At 41.1% G+C, this 13,238-nt stretch overlaps 1 protein-coding gene across 4 annotated transcripts in view; it reads right to left on the bottom strand.

The window, feature by feature from the left end:
* Positions 1–58: 58 nt before the first annotated feature.
* Positions 59–13,238, bottom strand: part of lzts3a (leucine zipper, putative tumor suppressor family member 3a) — a 19,385-nt gene continuing 6,205 nt past the window's right edge. For 2 of the 4 annotated variants that reach the window (XM_089130664.1, XM_089130665.1), the window contains exons 3-7: positions 11,410–11,925; positions 9,530–9,691; positions 3,788–3,979; positions 3,462–3,692; positions 59–1,606 (exon numbers count right to left, since the gene is read on the bottom strand). In XM_089130664.1, coding sequence (XP_088986790.1) covers positions 968–1,606; positions 3,462–3,692; positions 3,788–3,979; positions 9,530–9,691; positions 11,410–11,925 — 1,740 coding nt within the window. In that variant the 3' untranslated portion in view covers positions 59–967. Of the gene's footprint in view, positions 1,607–3,461; positions 3,693–3,787; positions 3,980–9,529; positions 9,692–11,400; positions 11,926–13,238 lie in introns of all 4 variants that reach the window. The other 2 variants (XM_039661482.2, XM_089130666.1) reach the window with 2 other exon arrangements.

Here is a 13,238-nt window from a genome sequence, read left to right as displayed (position 1 = left end):
AAGATCTGATAATGTCTGATAATTTTTGTCTAATAATTTTTCTCGTTTTAAGCAACAACTCTCTTAATTTTGATTTATTTCCCCTGAAAACAAGACATAATATCTTACAGCATTGCTCATCTAATAAATGCATCTTGATTTAAGAAACAAGACAAAAAGCATTTTTTGCAGTGTAACGCAACGCTCGATGCCTTCTGAGCATGTTAGTTATGTATATCTCGCTACACAAGCATTCAAAAGTTTGGGGTCAGCACAATTAGCTTGACATTTATACTTTTATTTATTCGGCGAGGATGCATTCAATTGATCAAAAGAGACAAATCTCTGCAACAAAGTATCACGGATTCTACAAAAATAATAACAATCATAAATGTTTCTAATCATGATTTCTGAAGGGTCATGTGACACTGAAGACTGGAGTAATGATGATAAATTCAGCTTTGATCACAGGAATAAATTACACTTTACTATATATTCACATTTGCAACAATAATGTTTTCTGCATTTTTGATCACAGAAGAGACCCCAAACTTCTGAACACTCATTAGTAATGCACATCTGCGCACTTGTGTAGAGTATGTTTCTGGCCTTCCAGTGCAATAAACAAACGGCATAAACACTCAAGACTGGCTCTAAGATTTGGTCCGAAAACGGTGACGGTGTGTCGCGAGATCCTCTTGTTTTGAATGCTGCTAACGAGGATATTCTTCTTATATTCTGTGAGATCCTGAACCCAGTCCGAGTAGCTTACGCCCTTAAACCCCTGAGTGCTACGTTTCCTCTCGCGGCTGACTAGCGGCCAGCTCATCTGCACTACTAACCAGCCCTCGACAAGCCGATAAAGCTAAGGCTAAGGCTCATACCCAACCCAAACGCCCGCCCTAGACAAGCAGGGCATCCTTGGACAGTCCTCGGAAGCGGTTTCGTTTTCGGATTGTACTGAATGCTATTGTAATCTTGGTTTTAGTCAGATCTCGGTGGACTCGATCCTCTCCAGTCGGGTCGGAACGGGCCACGGCGGGGCGAGTTGCTGCATCTCCGGCGTCTTCTTCTTCTCTTCCACCGGCGGGGTCGGAGACGTCAGCGATATTGACACGGAAACTGGCGCCTCTGGTAAAGCCAGAGCCGGAGCGGCCATTTTGGCTCCTAGCTTGTCCACGCGCTCCTCAAGCGCCTGGTTCTTCTGTAGCATCTCCACGTAGCTTAGCTGCAACTGCGCTTGGTACTTCAGCACGCGCTCTTTCTCGTCATGCCAGGTTTGGCGTTCCTGTGCGAATGTTAGCGCTTGTCGTTCGCGCTGCTGCCGCTCGAGGCGTAGCTCGCCCTGCAGTCGCTCTAGCTGGCGGCGAAGGTCACCTGACTCCGCCCACTGGACCTTGGAGTCGTCGCTGAGGAGCCGATCGGGAGCCGGGAGCGCCGGGAGTGACGTTGGCGGATCCGAAGGGGACATGAGATGCTCTCGGCTACGGGACGCCACCAGTTGCCCCATATCGGACAGACTGGGATCGCTGGGACGACTGGAGCTGCTGCCGAGGTCACCGAGGGCCTTCTTCAGACGCGTGACCTCCGACTCAAACGCGCTCAGCTTGTCCCGCAGCACCGTGACCTGAAGACAAGGTTAAACATGTCAACAACATATCAAGAAAAAGTGGGGAAAATATCTAATAGCGATCCTAACAATTATGAAATTAAGCTGCAGTAAGAGATTTCTGAGAAACACTTTATGTCTGAAATAGACCCAAACAGACACTCCCTTCATTGCTAAGACCTTAAATGAACACGCCCCCTACTGCTAATTGTCTCACTCTCTCCTCCCCCATCATGAGTGGACACGCCCCCTACTGCTGAATGGCTCACTCTCTCTCCTCCCCAACATGAGTGGACACACCCCCTACTGCTGATTGGCTCACTCACTCTCTCCTCCCCATCATGAGTGGACACGCCCCCTACTGCTGAATGGCTCACTCTCTATCCTCCCCATCATGAGTGGACACGCCCCCTACTGCTGATTGGCTCACTCACTCTCTCCTCCCCATCATGAGTGGACACGCCCCCTACTGCTGATTGGCTCACTCTCTATCCTCCCCATCATGAGTGGACACGCCCCCTACTGCTGATTGGCTCACTCTCTCCTCCCCATCATGAGTGGACACGCCCCCTACTGCTGATTGGCTCACTCTCTCCTCCCCATCATGAGTGGACACGCCCCCTACTGCTGATTGGCTCACTCTCTATCCTCCCCATCATGAGTGGACACACCCCCTACTGCTGATTGGCTCACTCTCTCCTCCCCATCATGAGTGGACACGCCCCCTACTGCTGATTGGCTCACTCTCTCCTCCCCATCATGAGTGGACACGCTCCCTACTGCTAATTGGCTCACTCTCTCTCCTCCCCCATCATAAGTGGACACGCCCCCTACTGCTGATTGGCTCACTCTCCTCCCCATCATGAGTGGACACGCTCCCTACTGCTAATTGGCTCACTCTCTCTCCTCCCCCATCATAAGTGGACACGCCCCCTACTGCTGATTGGCTCACTCTCCTCCCCATCATGAGTGGACACGCCCCCTACTGCTGATTGGCTCACTCTCTCCTCCCCATCATGAGTGGACACGCCCCCTACTGCTGATTGGCTCACTCTCTCCTCCCCATCATGAGTGGACACGCCCCCTACTGCTGACTGGCTCACTCTCTTTCCTCCCCATCATGAGTGGACACGCTCCCTACTGCTGATTGGCTCACTCTCTCCTCCCCATCATGAGTGGACACGCCCCCTACTGCTGACTGGCTCACTCTCTATCCTCCCCATCATGAGTGGACACACCCTCTACTGCTGATTGGCTCACTCTCTCCTCCCCATCATGAGTGGACACGCCCCCTACTGCTGATTGGCTCACTCTCTCCTCCCCATCATGAGTGGACACGCTCCCTACTGCTAATTGGCTCACTCTCTCTCCTCCCCCATCATAAGTGGACACGCCCCCTACTGCTGACTGGCTCACTCTCTATCCTCCCCATCATGAGTGGACACACCCTCTACTGCTGATTGGCTCACTCTCTCCTCCCCATCATGAGTGGACACGCCCCCTACTGCTGATTGGCTCACTCTCTCCTCCCCATCATGAGTGGACACGCTCCCTACTGCTAATTGGCTCACTCTCTCTCCTCCCCCATCATAAGTGGACACGCCCTCTACTGCTGATTGGCTCTCTCTCCTCCCCATCATGAGTGGACACGCCCCCTACTGCTGATTGGCTCACTCTCTCTCCTCCCCATCATGAGTGGACACGCCCCCTACTGCTGAATGGCTCACTCTCTCCTCCCCATCATGAGTGGACACGCCCCCTACTGCTGATTGGCTCACTTGATTTTTTTAGATATTTGGACTGGAAACAAGACAAAAATACTAAGTAAGAAAAGCATTTTTTGCAGACGAGCCGTTGTGTGATGTGTGTGTACCTCGGCCAGCATGGTCTGCAGCTCGGCCTCGCAGCGCTCCAGCTCCAGGGTCTTGGTGCAGAAGGACTCCTTGAGGCTGATCTCGTTCTCCTCTCGCTCTCTCAGCTGGGCGTTGAGCTCCTTCATCTGACCCCGCAGGGCCACCATCTCTCCGGCGCGCTGCGTCACCTCGGCCTGACTCTCCCGAAGCTGCTGCTTCAGCAGAGAGATCTCACCCGCCTTCTGACACACCTGCACACAAACAAACACACACACAATGGAAACTGGAAACAAGACAAAAATACTGACTGACAAAAGCATTTTTCCAGTGTTGTCTTCAGACTGACCTCCCACTTGGTCTCCTCGAGTCTGGGCAGAATATCGGCCTGTTCCTTCCTGAAGTCCAAGCACTTCTTCTCCAGTTCTTCTCTCTGAGCGAGCAGGAGCGTCATCTCGTCCTGGAGCCGGCGCTTGTCCTGCTGGAGACGCCCGATCTGGGCCTGCAGTGCATGCTGGGAACGCTGGGCCCTTCGGGTCACCTGCAGGGGCGCGGGAACATGCTTTAGGTTGGGGTGCTGGGTTTTATTGTAGTTTTTTTTTTTTTTTTGGGTGGTGGTGTGAAAAAGTGCAACTATCCATCATAAAAGTGCATCTGTCCATCATAAAAGTGCATCTGTCCATCATAAAAGTTCATCTGTCCATCATAAAAGTGCATCTGTCCATCATAAAAGTTCATCTGTCCATCATAAAAGTGCATCTATCATCATAAAAGTGCATCTGTCCATCATAAAAGTGCATCTATCATCATAAAAGTGCATCTATCCATCATAAAAGTGCATCTGTCCATCATAAAAGTGCATCTATCCATCATAAAAGTTCATCTATCCATCATAAAAGTGCATCTGTCCATCATAAAAGTGCATCTGTCCATCATAAAAGTGCATCTGTCCATCATAAAAGTGCATCTATCCATCATAAAAGTGCATCTATCCATGATAAAAGTGCATCTGTCCATCATAAAAGTGCATCTGTCCATCATAAAAGTTCATCTATCCATCATAAAAGTGCATCTATCCATCATAAAAGTGCATCTATCATCATAAAAGTGCATCTGTCCGTCATAAAAGTGCATCTGTCCATCATAAAAGTGCATCTATCCATCATAAAAGTGCATCTATCCATCATAAAAGTGCATCTGTCCATCATAAAAGTGCATCTGTCCGTCATAAAAGTGCATCTGTCCGTCATAAAAGTGCATCTGTCCATCATAAAAGTTCATCTGTCCATCATAAAAGTGCATCTATCATCATAAAAGTGCATCTGTCCATCATAAAAGTGCATCTATCATCATAAAAGTGCATCTATCCATCATAAAAGTGCATCTGTCCATCATAAAAGTGCATCTATCCATCATAAAAGTTCATCTATCCATCATAAAAGTGCATCTGTCCATCATAAAAGTGCATCTATCCATGATAAAAGTTCATCTATCCATCATAAAAGTGCATCTGTCCATCATAAAAGTTCATCTATCCATCATAAAAGTGCATCTATCCATCATAAAAGTGCATCTGTCCGTCATAAAAGTGCATCTATCATCATAAAAGTGCATCTGTCCGTCATAAAAGTGCATCTGTCCATCATAAAAGTGCATCTATCCATCATAAAAGTGCATCTATCCATCATAAAAGTGCATCTGTCCATCATAAAAGTGCATCTGTCCGTCATAAAAGTGCATCTGTCCGTCATAAAAGTGCATCTGTCCATCATAAAAGTTCATCTGTCCATCATAAAAGTGCATCTATCATCATAAAAGTGCATCTGTCCATCATAAAAGTGCATCTATCATCATAAAAGTGCATCTATCCATCATAAAAGTGCATCTGTCCATCATAAAAGTGCATCTATCCATCATAAAAGTTCATCTATCCATCATAAAAGTGCATCTGTCCATCATAAAAGTGCATCTGTCTATCACAAAAGTGCATCTATCCATCATAAAAGTGCATCTATCCATGATAAAAGTGCATCTGTCCATCATAAAAGTGCATCTGTCCATCATAAAAGTTCATCTATCCATCATAAAAGTGCATCTATCCATCATAAAAGTGCATCTATCATCATAAAAGTGCATCTATCCATCATAAAAGTGCATCTGTCCATCATAAAAGTGCATCTATCCATGATAAAAGTGCATCTGTCCATCATAAAAGTGCATCTGTCCATCATAAAAGTTCATCTATCCATCATAAAAGTGCATCTATCCATCATAAAAGTGCATCTGTCCATCATAAAAGTGCATCTATCATCATAAAAGTGCATCTATCCATCATAAAAGTGCATCTGTCCATCATAAAAGTGCATCTGTCCATCATAAAAGTTCATCTGTCCATCATAAAAGTGCATCTGTCCATCATAAAAGTGCATCTGTCTATCATAAAAGTGCATCTATCCATCATAAAAGTGCATCTATCCATGATAAAAGTGCATCTGTCCATCATAAAAGTGCATCTGTCCATCATAAAAGTTCATCTATCCATCATAAAAGTGCATCTATCCATCATAAAAGTGCATCTATCATCATAAAAGTTCATCTGTCCATGATAAAAGTGCATCTGTCCATCATAAAAGTGCATCTGTCCATCATAAAAGTGCATCTATCCATCATAAAAGTGCATCTATCCATCATAAAAGTGCATCTGTCCACCATAAAAGTGCATCTGTCCATCATAAAAGTTCATCTATCATCATAAAAGTGCATCTGTCCATCATAAAAGTGCATCTATCATCATAAAAGTGCATCTATCCATCATAAAAATGCATCTGTCCATCATAAAAGTGCATCTATCCATCATAAAAGTTCATCTATCCATCATAAAAGTGCATCTGTCCATCATAAAAGTGCATCTGTCCATCATAAAAGTGCATCTGTCCATCATAAAAGTTCATCTGTCCATCATAAAAGTGCATCTGTCCATCATAAAAGTGCATCTGTCCATCATAAAAGTGCATCTGTCCATCATAAAAGTTCATCTGTCCATCATAAAAGTGCATCTGTCCATCATAAAAGTGCATCTATCCATGATAAAAGTGCATCTATCCATCATAAAAGTGCATCTATCCATCATAAAAGTGCATCTATCCATCATAAAAGTGCATCTATCATCATAAAAGTGCATCTATCCATCATAAAAGTGCATCTGTCCATCATAAAAGTGCATCTGTCCATCATAAAAGTGCATCTGTCCATCATAAAAGTGCATCTATCATCATAAAAGTGCATAAAAGTGCATCTGTCCATCATAAAAGTGCATCTGTCCATCATAAAAGTGCATCAATCATCATAAAAGTGCATCTGTCCATCATAAAAGTGCATCTGTCCATCATAAAAGTGCATCTATCATCATAAAAGTGCATCTATCATCATAAAAGTGCATCTGTCCATCATAAAAGTGCATCTATCCATCATAAAAGTGCATCTATCCATCATAAAAGTGCATCTGTCCATCATAAAAGTGCATCTGTCCGTCATAAAAGTGCATCTATCATCATAAAAGTGCATCTGTCCATCATAAAAGTGCATCTGTCCGTCATAAAAGTGCATCTGTCCATCATAAAAGTGCATCTATCCATCATAAAAGTGCATCTATCCATCATAAAAGTGCATCTGTCCATCATAAAAGTGCATCTGTCCATCATAAAAGTGCATCTGTCCATCATAAAAGTGCATCTGTCCATCATAAAAGTGCAACTATCCATCATAAAAGTGCATCTGTCCATCATAAAAGTGCATCTATCCATCATAAAAGTGCATCTGTCCATCATAAAAGTGCATCTGTCCATCATAAAAGTGCATCTATCCATCATAAAAGTGCATCCTATCTAGGGGTGCACGATATTGACAAAAATGTGATATTGCGATATCGATAATGAATATTGCGATATCGATATTAATTTCGATATTTTTAAACGGATGTAAAACTACAAAAGTTATTGGAAAACGCATCAAAAAGATTAATAAATAAAACAAGTTTTCTTACAACATAAGATTTATTTCAACTGACAGTCATATTGGACTGGTACAGCATTAATAAATAGGCCTAAATAATATGTCTACAGAACAGGACATGTTAGTTGTGTACACTACAGTGTAAAAGATAATAAATAAATAGCAAGTCTACAGAACACACTATGCAACATAAACGCCACTATATGCGTTTTCTTTAACCGGATAGCTATGACCGTGAAAAGACCAGATGTAAATGCCCTGTGAAACGCATTCGTGACGTATTTGAATCTTATCGCTCAAACCACTTCAGGAGGTGATCTGGGCCGCATTTCAGTTGAAACTGGACAAATGTAAATGCATCTCGTTATTGAATAAACCACATATGTAAAATGTACTTCTTCCAAAAACGCTAAAAATGAGAACGTTACAGGCTTGTCATGTTATGGCCAGATATGACGACGCGCGCGACTGCAACACGCATCACCGCAGATGAGCAGCTGTTGAACATTTACTTTTCATCACGCCAACGCGCAAACTATCAAAGTGAAAGTAAGTCGCAGACGCTTTTCACAGTTATCTTCATTAAAATTAAATAAACGAACTCTTATTTTACCTGATGATCATAAACGCAGCTCATAACTGTTGCTTTCGGTGACGTGAACTCCATTAAATCTGCATATAGCGCGGGAATTGAAGATCGTATTTTGATAAATCAGATAGCTATCCGATCAGTGAAAACGCATGAAGTTGCCAGGTGGACCGTGGCCTGATGTTTAATACTTGTGCGCTGGTGTGTGTGTGTGTGTGTGTGTGTGTGTGTGTGTGTGTGTGTGTGTGTGTGTGTGTGTGGGACTGTGTGGTTGGAGAGCAAGGGAGAAGTGAGAGAGTGACGGCGGTTAGCTTTGGAGCGAGTAGCGACTTTATATTGAGAAAAACAAAGTGTCTCCCCTGTTCTTTCTGACCACTGTGGGAAATCTGTAGCATGAAAAGTTAAACCTCTCTTGATTTAATATTGTTTATGGAGAAGGAGAATCAGGAAATGAGTCGGGGGGAAATGCAACGGTGCATGTCGGACCAAACGCATCATAAACAAAATATTGCGTAAATATCGCGACACTTTCGATATGGATATCGAGCAACGTGATATCGCGATAACGATATTGATTCGATATATCGTGCACCCCTAATCCTATCCATCATAAAAGTGCATCTGTCCATCATAAAAGTGCATCTGTCCATCATAAAAGTGCATCTGTCCATCATAAAAGTGCATCTATCATCATAAAAGTGCATCTATCATCATAAAAGTGCATCTATCCATCATAAAAGTGCATCTGTCCATCATAAAAGTGCATCTATCCATCATAAAAGTGCATCTATCCATCATAAAAGTGCATCTGTCCATCATAAAAGTGCATCTGTCCGTCATAAAAGTGCATCTATCATCATAAAAGTGCATCTGTCCATCATAAAAGTGCATCTGTCCGTCATAAAAGTGCATCTGTCCATCATAAAAGTGCATCTATCCATCATAAAAGTGCATCTATCCATCATAAAAGTGCATCTGTCCATCATAAAAGTGCATCTGTCCATCATAAAAGTGCATCGGTCCATCATAAAAGTGCAACTATCCATCATAAAAGTGCATCTGTCCATCATAAAAGTGCATCTATCCATCATAAAAGTGCATCTGTCCATCATAAAAGTGCATCTGTCCATCATAAAAGTGCATCTATCCATCATAAAAGTGCATCCTATCCATCATAAAAGTGCATCTGTCCATCATAAAAGTGCATCTGTCCATCATAAAAGTGCATCTGTCCATCATAAAAGTGCATCCATCTATCATAAAAGTGCATCTGTCCATCATAAAAGTGCATCCATCTATCATAAAAGTGCATCTGTCCGTCATAAAAGTGCATCTATCCATCATAAAAGTGCATCTATCCATCATAAAAGTGCATCTGTCCGTCATAAAAGTGCAACTATCCATCATAAAAATGTCATATACACCTAGGACTACTTCAGGGTAAGTAAATCATGTGCTAATTAACATTTATGGGTGTGTGTTGCGTGTCACCTGTTGCAGCCGACCGGCGTAGTTCTGCCTCAGGTCCTCCATCTCTCGTTCCCACACACGCTGCTTCTCCTCGAACACCTGGGCGATGGCCGCCTCGCTCTGGTCCAGGTTACGCCGCATGTGTATCACCTGAGGCGACGACAAAACACACCACAACACACTCTTCATTTCAGGCATAGGTGCATTCTCAAATGTCATGTGTCAGATCCATAATGCAACACATGCATCTTCTGGTTTACTGACACTGACATTTGAAGCAAACCTCAGGATCTGTCCTGACGTTTGTTAAAGCTACAATACAATAAAATTGCATTTATTATGCTGAGCATTTATAACCTAATTGGTAATTGATGCCACTTCCTGGAACAATATAAATTGATTGGATTATTAACATAAAAATGGCTTTATTTTGGTTTTATTTATAATCTAACCATTTTTCCCCTGCTAAACAAAAGGACACATTTTAAAATGCTGCATTCATTGACTTGCTTTGACTTTTCTTCACACATTTATATGAGAGCAATTCATCCAATGAACATTTTGAAAAATATTCAATGTTTTATGCATATAATAATATTACATTAAAAAATATATACATATATATCAATGGTGTATGAAAAAATAAAGAGGATAAATAAATAATTATCCAATGGTGCATTCAAATGAAATTAATTAAATAATTAAATAAAATATCTAATGGTGTATACGAATTACTAAAATTAAATAGAATAAATGAATACATGAAATATGTAACGGTGTACACCAATTTATTAATTTAAAATAAATAAACAAATAAATATCAATAGTGTATTAAAAAAATGTGCATCGAAAATAAATAAATAATCATCCAATTGTGTATTCAAATTAAATAAATAAATAAAATATCCCATGGTCTATGCAAAATTAAATAAAATAGAATATCCAATATGTATGCAAAAATAAATAAATAAATTATCCAACGAGTATGCAAAATAAAAGAGTAATGTATATAGCAGTAAATGTGCTATATGCATAAAATTGAAAAAAAAAAAATATATATATATATATATATATTCAAAATTAAATTAAATAAAAATAAAAGTAAAAGCAAACACCATTCTCCAATCCCAACATTAAAATGTCAAGTTTTGCAATCTTGATTTTTGTCATTGATTATAAACAGTTTCTAGTGGTGACGAAAGACAGTGTAAAAACAATTTCTGGCAAGTACAGTAAATCTCACTGTCATTCAGCAAACACTTTTATTCAGAGCAACTTTAAACAAAGAGTGAATTTAACTTACAATTTAGACTTAATGGAAAATATCCAATGTGCATGCAAAAAATAAAATAAATAAATAAATATCCAACAGTGTATACAAATTTAATAAATTAAATATTCAATGGTGTATATACAAAAAGAAAAAAAATGAATGAATATATAGAGAGTAAAAGTTTAATTGCCATTTAGCCTTAAAATAAATAAAATAAAATATCCAATGGTCACACAATATACAGTTGTAATACATTAAATAAATTAAATATTCAATGGTGCATAAAAAATAAAAAAATGAATATATATATAACAAAATAAATAAATAAATATCCAATAGTGTATACAAATTTAATAAATTAAATAAATCATATATTCAGTAGTGTGTATACAAATTTTAAAAAAATGAATAAATGAATGAATATATAAATAAAGAGTGAATTTAACTTGCCATTTAGCCTTAAAATAAATAAATATCCAATGGTGTATACAAATGTAATAAATTAATATTCAATGGTCTATACAAATTAAATAAATAAATAAATGTCCAATGGTGTAAGCAAAATGAAAGAAAATGAATGAATGAATGAATTGTAAAAGGATCATATAAAGGTTGTCACCTCACTCACTTCTTGCTCTCGCTCCCACAGCCGGTCCTCGAGGTCCTGGATGACGTCGTCTGAGTTCGGGGAGGGCCTCAGGGGTCCGGGGCCGTCGCTCATGTGACTGAGGCGCTGGTACGAGGACGAGCTCTTCCCCGAGGACGAGCGCCCGCTGTCCGACGCGCTGAGCCCGTTCTGGAAGCCCGGTTTATCCGGGACGCCGGTGCCGAGCCGGTTGATGTGGCTGGTGGAGGCGCTGAGGGGCCCGAGAGCCGGAGCCGGACCGTAACCGGACCCGGTGTACGTGGGAAGGCTCGTGAGAGAGTTCCTCCCCGAGTCCGAGAGACCCGGGCCCATGTGTGTTCCTCGGCTGCCGGGACTGTCCTGGTTCGGACCCGCTTCGGACCCGCCGGCGCCGACACCACTTGGACCCGGAGCCGAGCCGGAGCCCGTCTGGAGGGGACACACCAGGTTCTGCATGGAGTGAAAGCTCTTCGGCACCACGGGTTTGAAGGCCGACGGACGCACCAGAGAGTCATTGGTCTGGAGAGATAAACGGAAGAAACTGCAGCATACAAATTATTGTACTATTTTTTATATAATGATGTTCTTTCTTCTTATTTTCCAGCTCAAACACCTTCGCGTGTCGATTTTTTTTCTTCTTCAATGAAATGTACTGTTGTAGTGCGATCATTTTTCATATTTAATATTTTGTATTTTATGGTTCTAAATGATATTTCCGCTGTATTTAAAATCCATTTATTCACTTTTTTTTATTGTGGACAGCCTAAGGCACACCTGTGCAATAATCCTGCCGTCTAATCCGCATCTTGATACACCACACCTGTGCGGTGGACGGATTATCTCGGTAAAGGAAAAGCGCTCACTAACAGATTTTGACAATATTTGAGAGAAATAGGCCTTTTGTGTACATAGAAAAAGTCTCAGATCTGCAGCTCATGAAAAATGGCGGCAAAAACAAGTGTTGTGTTTATAATTTTGTCCAATGTAAATGAGGCAAAGGTGTCGAGTAACCAATCAGATCAACGTGTGATCGTCAACCAGTGGATCTCTGAGCTGAGTGAGTGAGTGGAGGCGGGGCTCATTTGCATATTCATAGAACCGCGCATACTAAATGAGGCAAGGGTGTCGAGTTACATTCAAGATATCTTAAGGCATTTTTCAAGAAAAAAAAAACGCTTAATATCATTTTAGTGATCAAAGACGACTTTTTAAAGGATGAAATTATAAAGGACAGAACATTAAAGGTCCCGTTCTTCGTGATCCCATGTTTCAAACTTTAGTTAGTGTGTAATGTTGTTAAAGTAAAAATAATATCTGTAAAGCTCAAAGTTCAATTACCAAGCGAGATATTTTATTTAACAGAAGTAGCCTACATCGAACCGGCCATTTGGACTACAACATCCCTACTCCCTTCTTTAATGACGTCAGTAGAACAGTTTTCTGACTAACGTCCGCCACAGGAACCCTCCCTCAACTCCCTCAACATAACTTACAGTGCTTACTCAGCTCTTACAGTGATTTTCAGAGGTAAAACTGACGTGTGATGTACAATAAACTTTATTAAACTCATCAGTATATGTTTAATCATCATTCTGAAACAGCAGACTTGTAGGCTATTAATAAATAATGGATACAAGCAGATGACAAATACGTTATAATAATAACCGTAATTAAACTACTAAACTATACCTGTTCCATCTCTATACAGCACTCTGACTCTGTAGGCATTATTGTCCGACTGGAAATGAACACCGAGTTTCTGATATTATCGTCATTCATCCGTGAGGTAAAATTGTCCTGAGAGACTGAGCGCGAGCTCATGAAGCTCCGCC

The sequence above is a fragment of the Pimephales promelas genome, chromosome 4, assembly GCF_988280905.1.
Source record: "Pimephales promelas chromosome 4, fPimPro1.hap1.1, whole genome shotgun sequence".
In the NCBI taxonomy this organism is placed as follows: Eukaryota; Metazoa; Chordata; class Actinopteri; order Cypriniformes; family Leuciscidae; genus Pimephales; species Pimephales promelas.
The sequence above is the reverse complement of the archived record's forward strand: the minus strand, read 5'-3'. Positions and strand labels throughout refer to the sequence as shown.